Raw genomic sequence first — 21,241 nt, forward strand, 5'->3', positions numbered from 1 at the left:
AATCGCCCTTCTACAGAGTTAGAAAAGATGCAGGAACAGTGTCTTATTTTTTACCTGTAGTTCCAGCTCATGGCAAAGATCAGCTATCCTGGGCAATACATGAGCCTTTGAGCAGTAGCTTCTATTTACATATTGTTCTCTACTTTCCTGCTGGAGCCAGTGCTTTTCAGCAGAAACCCTCCTCCAAGCTCCTCATTTTCTAAAAACCCAGCAACTTTGTCCATCTTCACTTGTTTTGCATAATTAATTTTGCTTCTCAGGGAGTGCAAAGTGCAATGGAGCACCACCCCTTGCTCAGCTCCTCTGCCTGCTTAAGTGGACAATATATTTTAAAAAACCTAACACAACCCTATACTTTATTACAACAGAGCAAGTACCACCAAAATCAGTGAAATACGTTTCCAAGTCGACCAGCATGATTTTTATGCCTCTGGGCTGCCTTGGTTTTGCCTTCCTATAGGTTACACTGATCATTTTTTAATGACCCACTACAAAAGGTGTGCATGTGTGCTGCTTAAATAGTAATGACCAGATTACTGTGACTTTTTATGTGTATATGATGCCCACTATATACCTACCTCCAAAATTTATGTCACTGCAAGATCACACAGTTGTAACTATAATGAAACATACTATCCTTGCTAAAAACAAAAGCCACAAATGAGTGATCTATGTTGTAGGATCTCAGCACTTAAGAGAGTTTTAGTTGACCAACTATCACTGGAAGAGGAAAAACAAAGGTGTAAATTATTAACCCAAGCCCATCTCCTCTTAGCAGAGCACTTTAGAAATAATGTGGCACCCTGAAAGACAATAGGGCTAATTCTAGAGCAGTTTCCATGGAATATCATGACTACAGCAAGTATTTCCTGAAGGGTTGCTGGATAATAAAGTGGCTAAGTTAAGGGGAAGAAAAACAAGCACATAGGATACTAAGGTTTCCAGATAGGTAACACTGAATATTTGCAGACTAGGCGTGATATTCAGCTTGTGGTTTGAATGTAATGTAGCAGAGTGTCTCAGTAGCAGACAGCAAAATTATTTTCTTGGAAATATTAGTCCATGAAAATATTGTAGTACAGTTAACACAAAGTTATGACAAACTTCTTTTGTTCAGAGATGTATATATGCCAAAAGGGCAAGGCTCTAGATTAATGACAAGTCAATACTTTCCTTTAACATTTTTTCTTATCACAGAAAGAGTAATGATCTCTCTAAAGAGATGTACAGCAGTGAAAACCATGAAGTGTCAACTGTCAAGTTTCTCATACTGCAAATTATTTTTACCATTTTCTACACTCTGCCTTAGAGTTCTTATCCCAAACTTCATAGCTTATAAAAGTTCTCATTTAAATTTGTAGTCTTCATAAAGATGTTGTATTTTGCAGAGATATTTACTATTAACTCTTAAACATTACTGCCAAGTTGCAAATTACTGTTCACAACAGCAGCCATTGTGGGTTAGCTTTATTGGAGAAGAGGGGCAGGAAGAGGAAATAGTGTCTCCAAGCACTGCTGCATTATGCATTGTGGGATTTCACCAACACTAACAAAAAGCTATTATAATTCATGTTACACTGGTCTTGCACTACATCTCTTCCGACAGCAGTTTGCAAATTCTATAGCCACACAGCTCTTTTTCAAAACATTTTATTGCATTATATTTGGTACCTTATGTTTGACAAAGGAAATTACATCTGTAACTGCAGGAATAAGAAGCTTGTCTGTTATTGAAAAAAAATCTCGGGCCCGTTAAAAGTTACAAAGTCATGGGCTTGCCTGAAACAACTGAGCAAGAAATATATTCTTAGAAATGTAGGGCTTCAAGTATTACAAACCTGTGACACTGTGGAAAAGTTCCAGAGGTATCTAAACTGCAGCACTTTTTTCTGCATAACATGAACAAGGCCTGCTGAGGTTTTAAACAATTAGTCTCTCGATCAGTCACAAATTGGAAGTCAGGAGTTCCCCTCTTTGAATTTTCAAGCCATAGTTATGTTCATTTATATTTTCACTGTACGTGAAAAATACATGCTGTCTTTTTAATGAGTTGGTGCCACATCACAGTGCATAATTTCATTTGGTTCTTGCATTACAGTTTTAACATGTACAGCCAAATGATGCTGTCATCATGCTCATCTCCTGAACAGCAGTGTTGATTTCTTTTCAAATTTTAATAAAAACAAAGTATGTTCTAACTGGTTCCTTCATTTAAAAACTGTGGTGCAAGAACACCAAACTGATCACGTGCAGTGAATTTCGGAGACACAACAAGCTAATTGAACACCTTATGTTTCGTTATTTTGCTTCATATTTTAAGTCCCAGTCTCTACAACAGCATTATATATGTATTGCAGGTTTGTCTGCAAATAGTGATTCACATTGCATACTTCCAAAGGGTAGAATCATCTCTGTATCAAAATCAGTCAGATGTTAAAGCCCCAACAACTCTTTGTGCTCAGTGAAAAGGATCCAGTGCTAAAACAGCATTTTTGCTGTCTGAGATAGTCATCTCAACAAGACAAATTTAAAGTAATATTTCTGCCACACACCTGCTCCAGTGGGTGTTAAGCCTTCAGATTCCATATAAATTAGTTTAAAATGGGGTATGTAGATAAAGGATACTTTTCAATTTTAGCAGTGCTTAGTTTTTCTTTTAACTGAGCCACCTATATCCAGTAATACGTTACTTTATATTATATACTTGTCAGCAGGATAAAAAAAGTAAAACTTTGAAGGCAACCATTTTTACTCCTTCCATTCTGTGTAGGTTAGAACAATTCAGCAGGTGCGTGACAAAAATATTATACACCAGATACGGTCCAAAATCATTCCACTCCTTTAAAAAAGTTCATATTTCATTGGCCAGTTCTTCAGTTTCTGCAGATATATCTCCATTAATTGTGATCTTTATATCCTCTTCATATCCAGGGGGCATAAAAGCCAAAGCATAAGGGAAAAGCTTATGACAATTTGCTCTGTACATTTCAGCTGCTTCTTTACAGTCTCCAAGGCTACCATCATTCAATGCTTCCAATACCTCGATACAAGTCTAAAATGTGAAAACACAGTGTTAATCATTTTAACAGATCCTGTGTATCAATTCACATTACTGCTAGTTCTGTTTTCATTATTTTAAAAGATTATTTTCTTGCTTGAATGTTTAACATTTACATGTTTCTTACCTTACATTAGAATACTATGAAAAGGATGCTTTTTCCGCTCCCTAGAGATTTTATTAAATATTACAAGTTCCACTAACTGCAGAGCTCTTTTAACCAAGGGTTTGTTGTATCATTTGGAAAAGGTACATCTGATGCTAAGATAATAAATCATTCTGTATATCAGACATATTTACCTGAAGATTTCTGTTTGTGAGGGATTCATCAAGGCAAGTTGCCAGCTCCACAGCTCTTTTCTGGCTAGTAGAATCCAAATAATACACCATTTTGGCAGCTAGGAGAGAGGGGAAGTCATTCAGTTAATCATAAAACTGAAACAAAAAGGCTGTGATCTCTTAAAGTTACTTTCAGATGCGGCCAATCTGTTTTTTGCAAGTGGGCATTTCCATTTTGTAAACTTGATGTGCCCTTTGGGTAGAATAAGGCCTGAGTATGTGGGTAATTGCAGCAAAGCCAATGAGTTTAGGATCAAGATAGGAATCTTATACCCTGGTCTGGTGTATGGAATGGGAAATGAAGAGCTTACTAACTCTCCCTCTCACTTTGCTCTATAAACCCTCTGACTTGTATCTGAAGTATAAATGGAATGGCTTTCAATTGAGCAGGAGCTCCCACTGACTGAAGTGGCAGAAGTTCTGGAGGATCCCGAAGGTGAAGGGTTTTAACTCAATGGCAGAGCAACTGCTTAGATGGACCCAAAAGTATATGACAGTTTCCTACGTCCTAACTTTGCACGAAGTCTTTGTAGCACAAGGGACTCCATGGGCTGGGGTGCACTTCCGCCAACTGGATTTGTCCGTTTAGAGAAATTCAGGATCCAAGCCTCTATTTGTAAATATGGAAATGTGCATGCAGCACTGAGAGATCACAACCTAAAAAGGTTACATTTTAACTGCAATTTCTTACTTGACAGTAAGAGATAACCTAATCAAAGAAACAAAAGCAAAGTTGCTAATTTTGCCTTCTTGTTGTTTGGAAAATTTATAAATGGGACTAACTGCAATAACATCAAACACAGATTGCTACCCAGGGCTTAATGTCAAGTAATAGAAAAGATTCAGGCAGCCTTTTAAAAAAAATGGTAAACTTGTTACCATTACACAGTCTAAGAATCCAGCATGTACAATGCTTTCAAAGCCTCCTTTACATATGTTATGAAAGAATCATCAACCTGCTACTGGGTAAGACTATATAACTTATCTTAGTAAAACTAGTATCGTAATACCAATATCCCATTACTTTGATAACTGCCTACTACAAAACACTCCTCTCATTAACTAGTTATGCTTAACTGCTAAAGGTAGGATTTTAATTGCATTACTTTAAGGTCTAGCTCGTCTTGGTGCTACTTTTGCTGAGCTTGTGACAGCAACTGTGAAAGTCATTTGTTTATGCCACCTCCTTTGCTCAGCTACCTCATTACGAAGAATTAGTTCAAAAAATCTGAAACACTAGAATTATAATATTATGAGTCTGTATATCTGTTATGCAATGGAACAGTCAAGACATCCCAGCTCTAATATGGAAATAAACAGCAGTGTAATACTGGGTTTCAAGTGACTAAACTTGATTAAAAAGAAAAAAATTGCACAGGGATGTTTATTTTTAATATGAGAGAGCATTCAAACATTTGATCCCTCACATAAACATAAAACTGAACATGTACCTTGTCTCTAGTATCCTGACTCTTGACTTTTGAAAGAAATACATTCTAATGTTTCTGGATTGATGAAAGCCGTCTTGCCATAAACTGGCATGAATGCAACTGGTATGGTAGACAAGATCTCACATGTAGGACCAAGAGTGGTACATTACTAGGCAGCAAAATTAAAAACTGCCAAGATAAACATGGAATATGCAACAAATTACATACCAGATAATCTGTGTGGTAGTGAATCATAGTTCTGTTTAAGGAAAGTTTCATTGAAGTTCTTTGGATTAGTTGCACCAAAAAGCCGATTCATTTCTTGATTCAACACTGTTCTAACTGTTTCTGGTAGATCTTTGCTTTCAGAAACTGTAATGTTAGAAAACACAGTTAACTGCTGCAGAATACGTTACGCTTTAATACACTTATTAAAGATTGTAGTTGCTTCTTCTATTAAAGCCCCAAGATGGCCTGTCAGAGTTTTGTGAATAGTAGTTTTGAATTTATAGCAGAATGGGAGACACTTAATTCAATATGCTTGCTTTATTTTATTTTTTAAAAAATCAATCATTTAAACTCATGAACTACAGTTGTACCTTGGTTTATGAACTAATAAAGTTATTATTATTATTATTATTATTATTATTATTATTAATACCCCACCCATCTGGCTGAGTTTCCCCAGCCACTCTGGGCGGCTTCCAATCAAGTGTTAAAAACAATACAGCATTAAATATTAAAAATTTCCCTAAACAGGGCTGTCTTCAGATGTCTTTTAAAAAGAAGCTAACTGCTTATTTCCTTCACATGTGAAGGGAGGGCGTTCCACATGGCAGGCGCCACTACCGAGAAGGCCCTCTGTTTGGTTCCCTGTAAGCTCACTTCTCGCAATGAGGGAACTGCCAGAAGGCCTTCGGTGCTGGATCTCAGTGTCCGGGCTGAACGATGGGGGTGGAGATGCTCCTTCATGTATACTGAGGCCTTTAGGGATTTAAAGGTCAGAACAAACACTTTGAATTGTGCTCGGAAACTTAATCCGTTCCAGAAGTCCGTTCTTAAAACAAAGGTTCTTAAACCAAGGCGTGCTTTCCCATAGCAGCGGGGGACTCAATTTACAAATGGAACACACTAAACAGGAAGCGAAACATGTTCTGCTTCCAAGGCAAAGTTCGCAAACCAAAACACCTACTTCTGGGTTTGCAGCGTTCTTAATCCAAGTTGTTCATAAACTAAGCTGTTCTTAAACCAAGGTACCACTGTACTTTATACTGAGTGACAGAAATGGTCTGTCCAGTTCAGTGCTATTTATTCAGACAAGTTTTGGTTCTCCAGGGTGAAATTTGATAATTACTTGGAAGTAGATAAGCCCTGCTTTACAATGAGAAACCAAGCAGAGTTGTGCGCAGAGCTTTCCTGCATTTTGTCTATCTCCAAGAACACTGCCCCACCCCAATCCCAGCCATTCTTTTCTTTACTACTCATGTATTTCGTCAACATATTGATTCTAAAAAAACAACAACACCCTAGTATTGTGCAATTTCCTCCCTTCTCTGAAGAGGCCCATAATGATAAAAGGTAGCATACTGAACCAGGCATTTTAAACTTGCAAGTATTATGCAGTAACGGAAAGATAAACTGAGGGAGGAGAGAGAGAAACTGGACAGATCCATGCACTCCTTTTAAAGAAATATCAAAACAAATCAGAAAATGTAATCCATTTTGCTGTTTGTATTTGAGTAAACTGCTCAGTGTCTTTATCAGGTATAAGGTATGATTATAATAGCGTCTGGAATTATGATTGCTAGGTACATACCACTGCTGAAGAGGTGAATCATACACTCATGGAGCCATGGATGACTAGGGTCAATAGCAAATGCTCTCTTCACAGACTGCAGCATAAGGAGGAATTTTTCTGCAGGAGACAAAATAAATTGGCACCACATTACAAGATGTTCTAATGTACTAGGGAATTAGACTCAGAAAATAAATACAACAGAAAGCCTCATTATACTTTAGATGTTATGATCAAGATAATTACATTTGAAATTATAATGCTTAGAATAAATAAGATGAAGGTCATTATGTTTATAGGTTCTACATTTTCAGCAGAGGGGTATGCCGTGGTCATGCAACCTATATACCAATTTAAGAAGTTTTATTCAACTTAAATGCAGTGAGTTCTGGGAACTACAAAACAAAATAAGCTGGCTTGGACCTAAAGAGCAAGTGCATATGGAAAACATTTCTGCTAGTGAGCTGAAGCTTTTCTAGCACAGCAGTCCTGCCTTCTAAAGGCTTCTCCTAGAAGTTGGGGGACCATTATAAGCAGTGTCTGATAATGCAGATAGTGCTGTTGCACTTAGATCCTGCTTGGAGGCTTCCCAAAGGCATTTGTTTAGTGACTGTGACAAGCTGCTGGACTGGAAAGCTATGTGGGGGGGGGGGGAAACGCTCCATTATTATTATTATTATTATTATTATTATTATTATTATTATTATTAATACCCCGCTGATCTGGCTGGGTGTCCCCATGTGTACAGGGCCTTTGGATCAAGACTTAGCTTCGTGAAATAGTTTAACTATGCTACGGTATGTTTAGGAAATTCTTTTTTTTATTTATATGGCTAATACTGGAAAGTTATTGGTTTTATAAAGATTACTATTTTTTTCTCATAAACCTGACATGCTACAAGAGGCAGCAATGCCTTTTAGCTTGCATACCAAATGCCAAGCAGTGAGAGTTAGATTTTTTCAAACTGTAATCTAAATACCGGACGTCAACATTTCTTCCAGACTGTCAGTTCTGACAATCAAAATTTGTTGATATAGACCACCTTAGGCCAACGGAGTTGTCAAGCTCTTGGCAATCACAAACAATGAATAAAACAATTCTGCAAGAGAAAAAATTTGTAATCTTCTGAAACATGGTTTCCTTTTGCGCAGGGTTCTCAACTTACTTACAAGAGGATTCTTTGTTTATAAAAAGAACTCCTAAGAAAATAATGGCAACTCATTACAACTGATACCCAAGTGGGGAAGGTGTCTGAACACTCCACCTGAAGGCCCAGTCTGGTATGGAAGAAAACAGGAAGACTGACTCCTGCTCCTTCTAACATCTGCATGACTCTTGCTTTTGTACAGTGGTGTGTTTCCACTTCATTCTACCTTCCACTTACCTTTCCTGAAGTAAATTTCAAAGGCAAAAAGATGGGTTTCTATTTTGTTCTTCACCAAGTTCTTCAACGGAGTTAAAAACTTAATAGCTTCCTCCAAAGGAGCTTCAACCTAAACATACATTTTTTTGGGTGACAAAACAGGAAAAAGTTGCAAGAGGACTTTTCAGAAGAACACTTGTCAGACAGAAACACTTCTTTTCCTGACAAACACCAATGAAGAAACTAGAACTCTTTCATTCTTAGTGCCCAATGTCAGTAGAGGCAAGGAGCAGATTTACTCCTGGCCACAAATACAGTCCATATCCCCTATAAGTGGCTGCTATTCATTTCTACAGGCAAAAGTAAAGCACTGCATACAAATCTTGTGGTTTTAAGCAAAATCTGGCCTCCTGGTACTAGATATCCCTGTCACTAAGGCCTGGGCTACACAGGTGGAGCAAATGTGCATTATCTCTATACTAGGTTCCTTACAATATATAAGGCCTTCATTCATACATCCCAGATAAAACAGGTGTATGTGTTCTTATATGGACCCAATTCAAATGCTGATAAACCATAACATTTGGCCCTCAAACTCATCTTCACAGAGGCATGCCCACTTACATGATGCTATATATGAGGCAGGTAAAGTTGAAGCCGAGCTAAAAAGGAGTTTACAGACAACACCAATCAGCTGACAGCTGCTGCCTGCAATACCCTTTGCAAGATGCTTTGAAGTCCTGCTGCTTGGAGCGCACCATGCACAGCCAAAGTCCCAACATCAGTTCCCTTTGGGAACTCCCTAATGCAGTTGAAGGGCCTGAATAAAGTGATTTGGGTTTTGTCAAAGCACTTCCTCCAGTACTTCAAATACAAACTGCTTTTTTAAAAAAAGAAAGAAAATAATGCTGTATTTAAAAAATAGAGAGTCTCATCTGCCCCAAGAAGCAGTTCATATTCAAAGCACTTGAAGAAGCACAAATGATTCAGCTGTTTCTGGTTTCATTCTTCAGTGCAACAAAACAACTGTGAAAATGCTCTGACAGAAGCTGCTACTTGTGATTGAGTCAGCATGCAAGAGTCACTTTTAGAGTGATATGCTTTTGTGTGGGAGTCTCTTCAAATAGTTCTGTGTAAATGGTTGCTCAAACACAATTTACATTCCCAAGTTTCAATACCTTTGCTAGTTTTTCAGGAATAAGCTCTTCCTTTGGTCCTCCAATTTCTTCATCGTCGTCATCTTTCTTCTTTTTCTGGTTTCGTTGCTGCTTCTCTTTTTCAGCGTTCTTTTTCTCCTCCTCCAACTGAGCCTTTTTCTGAGCCCTCCTCTGCTTATTACGTAGCTTCTTTAGCTCCTTATCTGACATATTTGCTATACAGAAAAAATACTTTGTTGATTATGAATAGAACGATTCCTTAAAAATAACAAACCCTAGATTCTTGCAGCTCAGGTTATTAATATCATTTTCTAAGTCTTCTCAAATTCCAAATCATGGCCCAAACCTGGATGACTTCCGTTAGAAAAGGCATAGTGGCTTATCTATAATGCAGCCTCACCCAGAACTACTTGGATTGCCACAATATACATTTTGTAACTTATCCCAGAAGATCAAGAGAATATGCAGAACCCTTAATTGGTACATTTTCAGAACACGAAGTCCACATGAATGTATAGTTAGGATGTTTTTAAAAAGTTATTAGATGGCCAATATATAACACTGCAACTCCTTAAAATGTAAGCTTTATATTTAAATTTTTGACCTGGTTTTTTTAATAAAAAAAATACCTTCAAGGGCTGGAGCCGATGACTTGTACTTTGCCATGTACTGGACAAAATGTTGTTTATATAAAAGTTAAAAAGAAATGGGGCTAGCAGGCATCCCTGTTCGACCCCTTTCCCCAATGGCAGTGGGTCCGTAAGAGTTCCCGATGGCCCAGTTCTGATTTTGACTGTAGTATCTGTGTGTAACTCTCTGAGAATTTTTAAAAGCTGTCTATCAATGTCCGTTTCATATAATTTTTTCCATAGTCTATCTCTAAAGATTGAGTCAAAGGCAGATGTCAAGTCAACAAAGGCCACAAAGAGTCTGCTCTTATATGCTTTTGCATATTTAGCTACCAGGGTCTGTAGTACCATACAGTGACCTATCGTATTGTGGCCCTTTCTAAATCCTGCCTGTTCCTGGTTGAACAGGTTAGAATGGTCCGCCCAGTCTACCAGCTTGTTTAATAAGTACCGGGTATAAAGTTTGTATGCGATGTCCAGAAGGCTTACAGGGCGGTAGTTTGCTGGATCTTGAATATCTCCCTTCTTGTAGATAGGGGCTACCACACTTAGTTTCCAGTTTGCTGGAATTTTACATGTGTTGTTTATTGCCGTAAAAAGTTTGGCCAAAAAGATGGCCCACCATTGGGCATTTGATTTAAATACCTCAGGGGGGATCATATCCTCACCAGGAGCTTTGCCATTTTTTAATGTTTTAATTAGCTGCAGGCACTCTAATTCCGTAACAGGATCCCAACTAGCTAGATGATCGTTCTTCAATGGGAGGGACGGACTCGAATTAGCAGTATTTGAGGGTGTGTGTAGCTGGGAAAAGTGTTGAAACCACACATCGGATGGAATACTGTTGTTTACAGTTTTTCCTTTAGATGAGACTCCCTGTGCTACTATTGCCCAAAAACAAGCAAGCATAGCGCAGCATGCACCTTTTACAGCATCACAACTCCCCCCACCAATTTTGTGTCTCATGGCAATGGAAATGACACAAAAGGACAATATGGCTCACTATATACAAAAAGCATAGTTTAGAATAAACTATGGTTCAACTTGCAAAAGCCCTTTACTCCTCATTTGCTCCTGGCTATGCTGCTCTGTGGAGGAAACAAGCTGGGAAACAAGACTGCTTTGTGATGTGCAAACTTGTTCTCATGGTTTGTTTCTCTCCAACAAACCATGAGCAAAGACCAATCTTTCCTCCAAACAAACCACAAGCATTATGACCAGCCAGATTCTGGCTTGTTTCCTTTCCCACATGGCACAGTGAGGAGCAGGGAAGGAGCAAGGAGCTTGAGTGTGTTAAACCATAGTTTATTTTAAAGTGCGGTTTAACATTGTGTGAGAAATGAACCATGAACCATAAAATACTAGAAGCAACTTCTACCTGTGTCAGCCTCATGCTCTTTGTTCTCATCTGTCAGAGGGTTATCATGAAGCTTCAAGTATATTTCTATGGCAATTCTTGCTGCCTTAAAATAAAATGGGTGCTGTCGAAGTACATCTTCTAGCTTCAACAAGTCCACATATGATCGAAGCGTGATTTTCCTCATACAGTATGTGTGGAAGTCAAATTGGTCATCTGTGATTTCTACAAAATGCTAACAAAATATCATGTTATTTAGTAAGCATGGGGAAGTACAATGAGAAAAGTTCCAAAACTAAACTTCAGAACCATAAACAGAAGCACTGATAACACAATTGAGCAGAACCCAAAATTTAGCATAAAGAGGGCATAATTCAGTGATAAATCATGCACAACCCAGACAGAAAGTCATGATTCAGTCCCTGGTATCTCTAGTTCAAAAGGCTCTCTCATAGCAAGCCAGGACTGAACCTCTGCGACTCTGAAGGCCAAATTAGATATGGCATTATGCAAACACTGCATACAGCAGTCTTACATTGGAACGTATTTCAAAAACTAGTGTTAAATCAGAGGCAATTCCAAAATACAGTTTGGCAAATGAGGAGTATTTCCTATGGGCTCACGTGCTCTCCTCCTCTTTTCTGTAGTTTTTCATGCTATCTAAATGATGTCTTTGATTCCAAAGAAGGTTTGAAGTGGGTCTGCAAACTGTGGTAACCGTACTTTGCGAATTCAAATGTCATGGTAAGCTAGGGTTAGCGAAACCAAAAACATGGGGAAGGAAACCTGAATGTGACGGGAATAGGGAAATGGAACGTATGGTCCCACAGATTCTTCTCCATCATCAAACTATGTTTTGGTGTTATGTCTGAATTGAACGCGTTATAAATTATGGCCTTAAGCAGTATAATGAGAGATAAAGCACAGCCCATGTTTAGATACTCTTGAGGTTCAGAACAATACACTTAAGAGATTCGTCAGACTTGATTCCCGAGAACGGAACACTAAGAAATATTAAATTGGTCAACATACTCTCTCAATTTCATGGCATTTTTTAAGTGCTTCTCCAAATTTATTCATTGCTTTATAAGCTTGGGCACATTCTGTCTGGAACCACATGCACTGCATTTCATTCAAGTTTTCCACTGCTGAAGTCCCTTCCTAGAAAGGAAAAAATTAGAAAAAAATAAATAAATACAAGGCAAGCTGCTACAAATATTCAGCTTATAAATATACAGTTAACTAAAAAGGATATGCAATATTTTGACTCTGAAAGGTATTTCTAAAAAACATTTTCGTCTTTCTTACAGCAAGAAAAACATGCTTACATAGTATGGCCAACATTGCAGACAAGTGCAACAGACAAGAAACAACACATCAATATTGCGTCCAAATGTGAATTTCAAAAATGTGAATGTGCAAGAAGATCAAAAGGGGCATTCTAGTACACGCTGAACTGCTTTGTTGCTGTGACTGGGGGACAGGTAGGAAAGTCAACATTAATAAAAGGGAAAACCTCATTTAGAAACTGAAATGCTTTACTTTAATGACAATAACAACTTCCTTCAGGCCAGGAGTAGCCAACTGTGGTGACCTCTGGATGCTGTGAACTACAACTCCCATCAGCCTTGACTGTTGGCCATAACTTGGGCTGATGGGAGTTGCAGTCTGAACCACCTGGAGGGGCTAGTTACCCCCAATTCAGACACTGATTTACTTACATACTTTTATCCCATGCTTTGGCATCCAAGTAACCCCTAAAACTCTTTTGAATAACTGAATATGCAGGGCTGTTCAAAGCAATGGCCTACAAAGAGCACAGTAAAATAAAAAGTACAGTAAGCCAAACAAACCCTTGTAAATTTGGAACACATTTCTTCTGCTTCTTTTATCAAGTTGGCTTTCAACATGTACTTTGCACATTTGGAGTTAATAAACCTGTCCGCTGTGTCCAGAGCTTGAGCCTCATCCATCCATCTTGCAGCTTCTTTTATGTTTCCAGCATGCTTGAAAAGACAAGGCAAAAGTAAGCTGGATAAATGCAGTAAACTGCAGTTTGCCAGATTCAACTCAATGCAAAGATAAAAGTAAGAAAGGTGCAAGTAATATACTCGGTACTGCTCCTCATTAAAACAGGCCGAAAACAATTCCCAACCCTAACAATACAATTATGTTTACTCTGAAACAAAGGTCAAAATGCTCTAGGGAATTTACTCCCAAGTAACTGTGCACAGGATTATAACTTAAATCAGGGTTAGCCAACATGGTGTCCTCCAGATGCTCTGGACTTCAACCATTACCATGCACAACCATTATCATCCGACAGCAGTTGTATTCTAAAATATCTGGAGGGCACCACACTGGCTACCCTTGGTTGAGATCAGGGCTTCCCAAACTTTGGTCTCCAGCTATTTTTGGACTACAACTCCCACCATCCCTAGCTAGCAGGACCGGTGGTCAGGGATGATGGGAATTGTAGTCAACAACAACTGGAGACCCAAGTTTGGGGAACCCTGGTCTAGATCATCTAAGCCATCCTTTCTTATTTAGTAACCAGTTATCCTTCTTTTTTTTTTCTTTTTTGGGAAATGCATCCAGATCCTCTAAAATTGGTATCTGAATGCATGGCTTAAGTACCAGGAGACCAGGTATCATTGGCCAATAGAGCAAAAAAGTAATAGAAAGATAGCATGCTGTATGATACACTGAAGTCCCACTCTATAACAAAGAGCAGCCAAGTTCTCTTCTGACTTGCAATCCCTGTCAGGCACATTTCCAAGTTCTTCTCTACAACCATGATGAGTAGAACAACTGGTGCTAGCAGCAGCTGTACGGATGGTAGCAGAGATTGGATTTTTAAAAAAGAAAAAAACAACAACAACCCAGATACTGAAGTTCTGTGCCAGACACTGCTATGATGATTATATACTACCTCCAGGAGCAGAGGTAACATGCCCCTGATTTTCAAGTGCTGAGAAACAGTTTCAGGAGAGGAATTTTGCCCAAATGTCCAGCTTGTGGGCTTCCCAGAGGCATCAGGTTGGGAAACAAAAAGCTGGACTAGAGAGGCTTTGGGGCTGATCCAGCAGGGTTCTTTATGCTCTTATGAGCCCTGACCGACAGCCAAATCATCTGTTCATTCTCCAAATACAAGGAAGAAAAAGAATCAAGAAGGGTAGTGCTACATGGCAAAAGCCTGCTGCAATAATAAAAAGAGTTACCTTATAGATTTTAGCTTTCACAAGGAAGAGTTCTATCAAGGTGGGTGTGCTTTCTATTGCAGCATTTATATATTCCAGAGCTATGGATGGCTGCCCAATTTTGTCATAGTGTTGTGCCAAGTAGTACTGGACCCAGAGTAAAGTCGTTGGAGGTTCTTCTTTACCGTCATCTATTTGGAGGAAATTTCACAGGGTTTTTTTCCCTTTCCATTTTATAGTAAGCTGCACAAGGAAAAACCCAATGGCATGCTATTTGCTACTGACTGCTGAGAAGCTATTATATAGAAAGGGGGTGGACTGGTCTGTGAAGCTTATTAAGATACAGATGGTTTAAACTATTCCATTTCATGCTCATACTCTCATTTTCCCCTTTATATATCAGGTTATATAACTTATCTAGAGGTGTTCTACAAAGTACCCAGGTATTCTACAAAGTACACTTCACATCTTAATGTGAGCTGGGCTGAGGACTCTGTGTTGAAGCTGCAGCTCTAACATAGGAATGAAGGGCAGGCCCAAGTCACCAGGTGCAGCTCCACTGCTCAGCTGCATCACGGCAGCATGGAGAAAGGGTGCTGAATGTGAGTATATGTGAGTGATACAACCCTTCATTTAAGCCACTGCCATCTAAGCATGGAGCAGAATGAGCTTGGCTGCCCAAACATGGCTCTACCCATATGATGCAAGGCTGTCGGCTATGGCACACCCTGAGTTCAAATGATCCTAAGACTAGATAAGCCTGTGATAGAGGAAACTATCGGCAGGAACAGGTATGGGAGGTGCAGGTGCAGGTGCAAACCAGGCTACATGGATTGTTTGATGCCTATTCTCCACCCCAACCGCTTTCTTGAGGAGCTTATTCCTAGCTACAGAATAGTAATATAACATGTGGCACTCACCATTTGGGTTAAATAATCTGCAGCTTTTCAGAGAAGTTTCATAACCTACCACTAGCTCTTCTATGATTGCCACCTATAGACACAAGACAACAATTAAATCAAGTACCTATTAGTAGCTTAATTCAGCAGACTGCAAATTCAGAGTCAAACCCATCTCCATAAAGTCCTACTTCATAAATACAGTGGTACCTCTGGATGCGAACGGAATCCGTTCCAGAGCCCTGTTCGCATCCAGAAGCGAACGCAACCCGCGTCCGCACGGGTCACCGCTTCTGCGCATGACGTCATTTTGACAGTCTGCGCATGCGCGAGCGGCAAAACCCAGAAGTAACACACTCTGTTACTTCCGGGTCACCGCAGCGCGCAACACGAAAATACTTATCCCGAAGTTACTTCAACTCGAGGTATGACTGTAGAAGTATAAATCAGAATTGGAAGAATGAAGTGTTCTGTCCACGTAAGAGTCTGGTCAGTAACTACTTTTACAGGAGTGTTGCTTTACTTCCTACTCAAGAAGTGATGGGCTAGGCCGCAGCCAAACATCCCACAAAGTGGACTAAATCCTTCTAAATCGTTCTCTTGCCACTAGGCGAACAACTAGGGCCCCATATTTGACAAAGGAGCTTCCAGATCTTGAACATATTTCTAGAAAATACTTCACGGTTTAATTGCAGCCGATAGGTTAACAGCAGTTACTTTACACTGCACTTTTCAAGATATGACATTAATCAGTAGTTTACCACAGACCCTCAACAGAAGCCTAACTTGTAATCCAAGAATAAATTACCTAGTCCTACAAAACACATATTAAAGCTTTGTGAAACTAGCCCATCATGATCATCATTTAAGTTTCAGCATGTAAGAGGTCTGTTTTATAGCTCATATTCTACTTCCCTATACACAGGGGCTCAGTCAGTTCACAAGTACTCATATTTCAGATGCACACATATACTGCTTGATTACATCCCAGACTGGGAATGCATTCAGGGCCCTCTGGGGAAGCTGCAAACACACTGGCAGTAAAGAGATCTTGGCCCATGAATATTGTAGGGATCCCGGAACGAAATTGTTGTATCTGTTCTTGCTTTACCCAGAGTCTTTCCATCCCCAACAAATTTACATCCTTAACCTGGTTCTATGAAAATTAACATTCATAAAGGGCATTATTGTGAATCCCTACAGAAGTTTTTAGGTTCCAGATAGGCCTGTTCAGCATAAGAAAACATAATGATACACACTTAGTGTCTGATGGACTTTTCTAAGAGAACATTAAAAAGCAAAGCACACAGATGTTATAATGACCTTTTCTTTATCTTTGTATAGTGATCTCAAAGTATTGAAGACCGGTGGGCAGCCTTTGCTGAAATTCATCCTCAGAAATTTATCCAAACATTCCGTAAATTTTTCACCTACAAGAAAAACGTCACAAATGTTACTTTGTATGCTGGCAAATAAAAAAAGTTTAAGTCAAATGAAGTGCTACATTAATCACTCTCTTTCTTAGACTAAATTAAGGTGAACTTTAATATCTCCTGCAGTGCATGGACTTCCCTCTTTGTCTATGCATTTCTATGGGGTGGAGAACTGGAACACAACTCTGCCAATTACTTCAACAATGCCTCGATTGAAGCACCTGTGACTCTAACAACAGATCAGTTTTCTCCAACCTTGTATGCTCCAGAAGTTTTGGACTACAACTCCTATCATGCTAGACCCTGGGTGAGAACCCAGAGGCAGAGAAGGACGGTATGTAAGAAGGAAAATGAGCTGGCATTGATTTCTAAATATTGGTCACTCTGTATTAATGTAACATTTTTATATGTAAACATTTTGTAACTGTGTATTTTTGTAATATTTTGTTTGGGTTATATGTTGTTGCTTCTTTTTTGGTACACCGGTTAAGAGATATTTTTAATATATTAAGCGGTATAAAAATTAAATGATCAAATCACCCTGACTTATGCCAGTGCTGGCTTAGGCTAATGGGAGTTGAGAATCCAACACAGCTAAAGGGCAACAGGTTGGGAAAAGCTGCAGTATAGAGACAGGATATGAAAAGTAATCAGGAATTAGGAACTATGCTTTCTAATGTTTAAAGCTGGCTAAAAGAAAGCAAAATTTTGATGCAATTTCTAGGTGGCTAATAACAAGGTGATGCAGCAAGAAAAGGAGGCACTCTAATCTTGTAACTCATTCTCCTAATTGCCAAAATGAAACTCACCAGATAAAAAGTTCAATGGCAGTCGTCTTGGAACTAGTCCCCTTGGGTACTTAGTCCAGGCTTCTTCGTAGATCTTGAACCGTTCTAACATGTTGGCTAGAAGAAAAAAACCATGTCATTTGGTATTTAAGGTGGCCAATAATTTTCATGATTCCAAACGTAACTGAAACTACATTCACTTGGGTAACTTCCATGGACAAAATCCAGAGTGTCCCTTTTCATACTCCTAGTGCTTGAGTAGTAGCATTCCACCCCCCCCCCCCTTTACACAGGTTTCACATGCCAGATTGTAAACCGCTCTTGCAATTTCCCTATATTTAAAAAACAGGTTCCTACACTGCATGACTGTATGGGGCGGGGGGGGGGGGAAATTCTCACATGAATTTGTCTTAACCCCCTTTTAAAGCAGTCCAAGTTGGCAGCCATTACTACATATTGTACAAGTGACAGATGGCACACTGAAAAGAAGAAACCCAAATAATTTTTGGCTTGCATGCCAGGATTGCAAGGATTGCGGATTGTGCTGCCTTCAAGTTATTCCTCTGACACAAATGGTACATCAACAGTACATTAACAGTGCCACCTTATTCTCAGGAGTAATGTCCCTTGACACAAACAGAGTCCATCTGCAGGCATGGCAATACCCCATGGTATTGAAAGATGCTTAAGAGTTACAGAAGAACTGATAGGATCACACTCTCTCCCTACATTTCCAATGGGGAAAGGCTGCTTCTGTTCCAAAGGCAGGCCTGAAGTTTGACTGGAAATGATCTGAATAGGATTTTTAAACACCGACTGGAGTTACTCCATCACCACTTGCTCTGCCACCTTGCTGAAGAATACAATAATCTCTCACGCCAAAAGATCTAAATTAGGCTTCTCAACAAGTCCCGCTTTAAGGGCAGTAGAGACAACTGCATCCCTCAATGAGGCATTCACAACCTCCAAGGCCCACATGGACAGCTCCATTCTGACAGACTTCAACAGCCAGGATGGAGGACTTCCGGTCGGCGCCAGCGTTTTAATGGCGGTCTTAGCCTCGAGCTCCGAGGCGAGACTGCTCTGCGAGTTCGGGTCTGACCCGCTACGGCGAGCGGGGGACCCCTAAAATCGCAGGCGCTGAAGCCTGCGAACAAGGAGACTCGGTGGGCACCTTTGCGCCCCCCGGTACTGCGAAAGAGCCTTTTTAAAGGCTCCGGAGCGGCATCGGGTGTGAGCGCGGTGCTGAGAGTCGCTACCCAGCCCGCAGAGTGAAGCCGCGTCGCCATTAACGGAGAGCGCCGATTCCTTCCTGAAACTACAATTGGCATCGATACCCGTGAGTAAGAACTTAAAAACAACTATTAACGGGACTTAAAAACTTGGATTTGGCTGAAAACGGGAGGCATTAAATCAAGGAAGTCTGCCCCCCGGAAACTGCATGTTTAATCAAGCAACGAAAAAATCAAGTTGTTTTTATGTGACAAGTGCTTTTTAAAACTACAAGCCCGACATCAGAGAGTAACCTCCCCCCCTTTTGGGCAGGAATAGGGGGGGAAGAAGAAAAAAAAGAGACATTATTAACCTGCTGAAAACATTAAGAGAAGTCATCCCTCCTCACCGCTAAACCCCCCTGGTAGGGGCTGCCTGATCAGAGTTGTATCGCCGGAAAAGGGGAACTGTCAAAAGGGAGCTGTCAAAATCGGACTGTAGATGTGAATGACTCTATTTGACAAAAAGTAACGGTTTTGGCCTATTTAGAAGATTGTTTTACCTTGATACAAAGTAAAGTTCGTGTTGGACTATTGGATTTGTATCGATATATGCTTAAGGCTTCTTTGTGACTTTCACTTTTGGGATACATTTTACTCCCCCTAGAGGGAAAGAGAGACATTGTTCCATTGGAAAAAATAACAGTGGGATTTTCCACTTAAACCTTTCCTGTGAGAACGACCTTGGCTATGAGCAATCCAGTGGAGGAAATATCAACAAGGGCCAGAACAAAAGCACAAGCACAAAAGAAAAGGGCCTCCACGGCAGGCTTACCAGCTGCACAGGAAAGAGTAACAACAGCATCAATGGATTCTATGACACAGGCACTGCTTAAAATAAACCAGTCTCTAGAGGCATTGACAAAGCAATCCACAGACAACTCCAAGAAGTTGGCAGAAAATTCCAGAAAATTGACAGAACTTACAACAAGATTAGACCTGAACACAACAACGATTTCATCTCATACCGACTCCATAAATAAATTAATACAGGAAAATACAGAAACGAGGAGGATAGCCGAGAGTGCTCAAAGTACGGTTGAGGAATTTAAAGGAAAATTTGTTCCAATCGAGAGGAAAGTGGGTGAACATGATGCAACTTTGGCCTTGATGGAACTTGAGAGAAAAGGGAAGAATCTGAAGCTGAGACTTGTCCCTGAGGAAGAAAAGGACGACCTTAAGGAATTCCTTACAGAGAATATTCATGGATTTTGGTTGGAGGATTGGGAAGGAGAAGAAGATTTTGAGATAACCACAGCCTTCCGGCTGGGCAGGAGACAAGGCAAAAAGCCGAGGGACTGTCTAATCACATTAAGATCCAGAGAAGAGAGAGACAAAATATTAAATCTACATTTTCAGAAGGCATTGGTGATAGGAAACTCTCAGATACAGATTTTTAAAGACATCCCTCGTTACATCTTGCAAGTAAGGACCTACTTTAAAGACCTTGTTGACCTGCTGAAGGGAAATAGCATCCCATTTAGGTGGGAATTCCCACAAGGATTGTCCTTCAACTTTAAAGGGAGGAAGATAAAGATCAAAACAATACAAGACAAGGACCAGTTTTTGGAAAGAAACTTTGAGGACTTACAAAAAGGGACTGTGACCCTAAGAGAACCAACAGACATTTCAAATCTATCATTTGGACTTACTTCACCACCACCAACCGAAGAAGAACAATTATTAGGTGCGGTCGGAGGAACAGATACCCATCAATAAACAAAGATGTCTCTGCAACTATTAACCTGGAATTGTAATGGTTTGAACCTTCCCCGAAAAAGAAAACAAGTTTTTTACATTCTAAAAAAAGAACAATTGGACATAATATGCCTCCAAGAAACACATATAGCCAGGACCCACAGGAAGCTTCTGATAAATAAGAGACTAGGATTGGAATTTATATCATCAGATAAAGTCAAAAAAAGAGGCGTAGTGATGTACATTAAAGAAAAATTGGCCCCAAAAATGATATTTAAGGACGAGCAAGGGAGATATTTGGCAGTTGAAATTCAATCGCAAGGAGAAAAACTCTTAATAGTAGGGGTGTATGCACCTAATGAGGGGAAGGTGGAATTTTTCAAGAAACTGCATGAGACTCTATCAGACTTTATGGACTATAAAATTGTAATGATGGGCGATATGAACGGAGTAGTCTCCACAAACATGGATAAAGCTCAAAGACTTGTGATATCCAAGGACGGGAGACTACCAAAGGCTTTTTTTGAAATGACCGACAACATGGACTTAATAGACATTTGGAGAACAAGGAACCCTCTAGAAAGAGAGGGAACCTTTTTCTCCGAAGCAAAGATGACATGGACTAGAATTGACCAAATTTGGATCTCCAGCAATCTGGCATCAAAAGTTAAGAAGATAGAAATCTGCCCAAAAACCTGCTCCGACCATAATGCTGTAAAAATGGAAATGAAACAAACAACGGCGGGAACATTTCGATGGAGAATGAATGACACCCTCTTAAAAGATGAAGAAATCTACAAGAAGGCCCAAAAAACTTTGAGAGA

At 39.7% G+C, this 21,241-nt stretch overlaps 1 protein-coding gene across 1 annotated transcript in view; it reads right to left on the reverse strand.

Moving 5' to 3' along the window:
- Positions 1 to 1,636: 1,636 nt before the first annotated feature.
- NAA15 (N-alpha-acetyltransferase 15, NatA auxiliary subunit) overlaps positions 1,637 to 21,241 on the reverse strand; it is a 39,774-nt gene continuing 20,169 nt past the window's right edge. The window contains exons 8-20 of the mRNA XM_083755610.1: positions 17,470 to 17,565; positions 16,551 to 16,657; positions 15,249 to 15,321; positions 14,350 to 14,519; positions 12,982 to 13,134; positions 12,161 to 12,289; positions 11,150 to 11,363; positions 9,164 to 9,357; positions 8,007 to 8,115; positions 6,644 to 6,742; positions 5,056 to 5,199; positions 3,359 to 3,456; positions 1,637 to 3,052 (exon numbers count right to left, since the gene is read on the reverse strand). Coding sequence (XP_083611736.1) covers positions 2,852 to 3,052; positions 3,359 to 3,456; positions 5,056 to 5,199; positions 6,644 to 6,742; positions 8,007 to 8,115; positions 9,164 to 9,357; positions 11,150 to 11,363; positions 12,161 to 12,289; positions 12,982 to 13,134; positions 14,350 to 14,519; positions 15,249 to 15,321; positions 16,551 to 16,657; positions 17,470 to 17,565 — 1,787 coding nt within the window. The 3' untranslated portion in view covers positions 1,637 to 2,851. The remainder of the gene's footprint in view (positions 3,053 to 3,358; positions 3,457 to 5,055; positions 5,200 to 6,643; positions 6,743 to 8,006; positions 8,116 to 9,163; positions 9,358 to 11,149; positions 11,364 to 12,160; positions 12,290 to 12,981; positions 13,135 to 14,349; positions 14,520 to 15,248; positions 15,322 to 16,550; positions 16,658 to 17,469; positions 17,566 to 21,241) is intronic.

The sequence above is a fragment of the Podarcis gaigeae genome, assembly GCF_964106915.1.
Source record: "Podarcis gaigeae genome assembly, chromosome: 9".
NCBI classification, from domain to species: Eukaryota; Metazoa; Chordata; class Lepidosauria; order Squamata; family Lacertidae; genus Podarcis; species Podarcis gaigeae.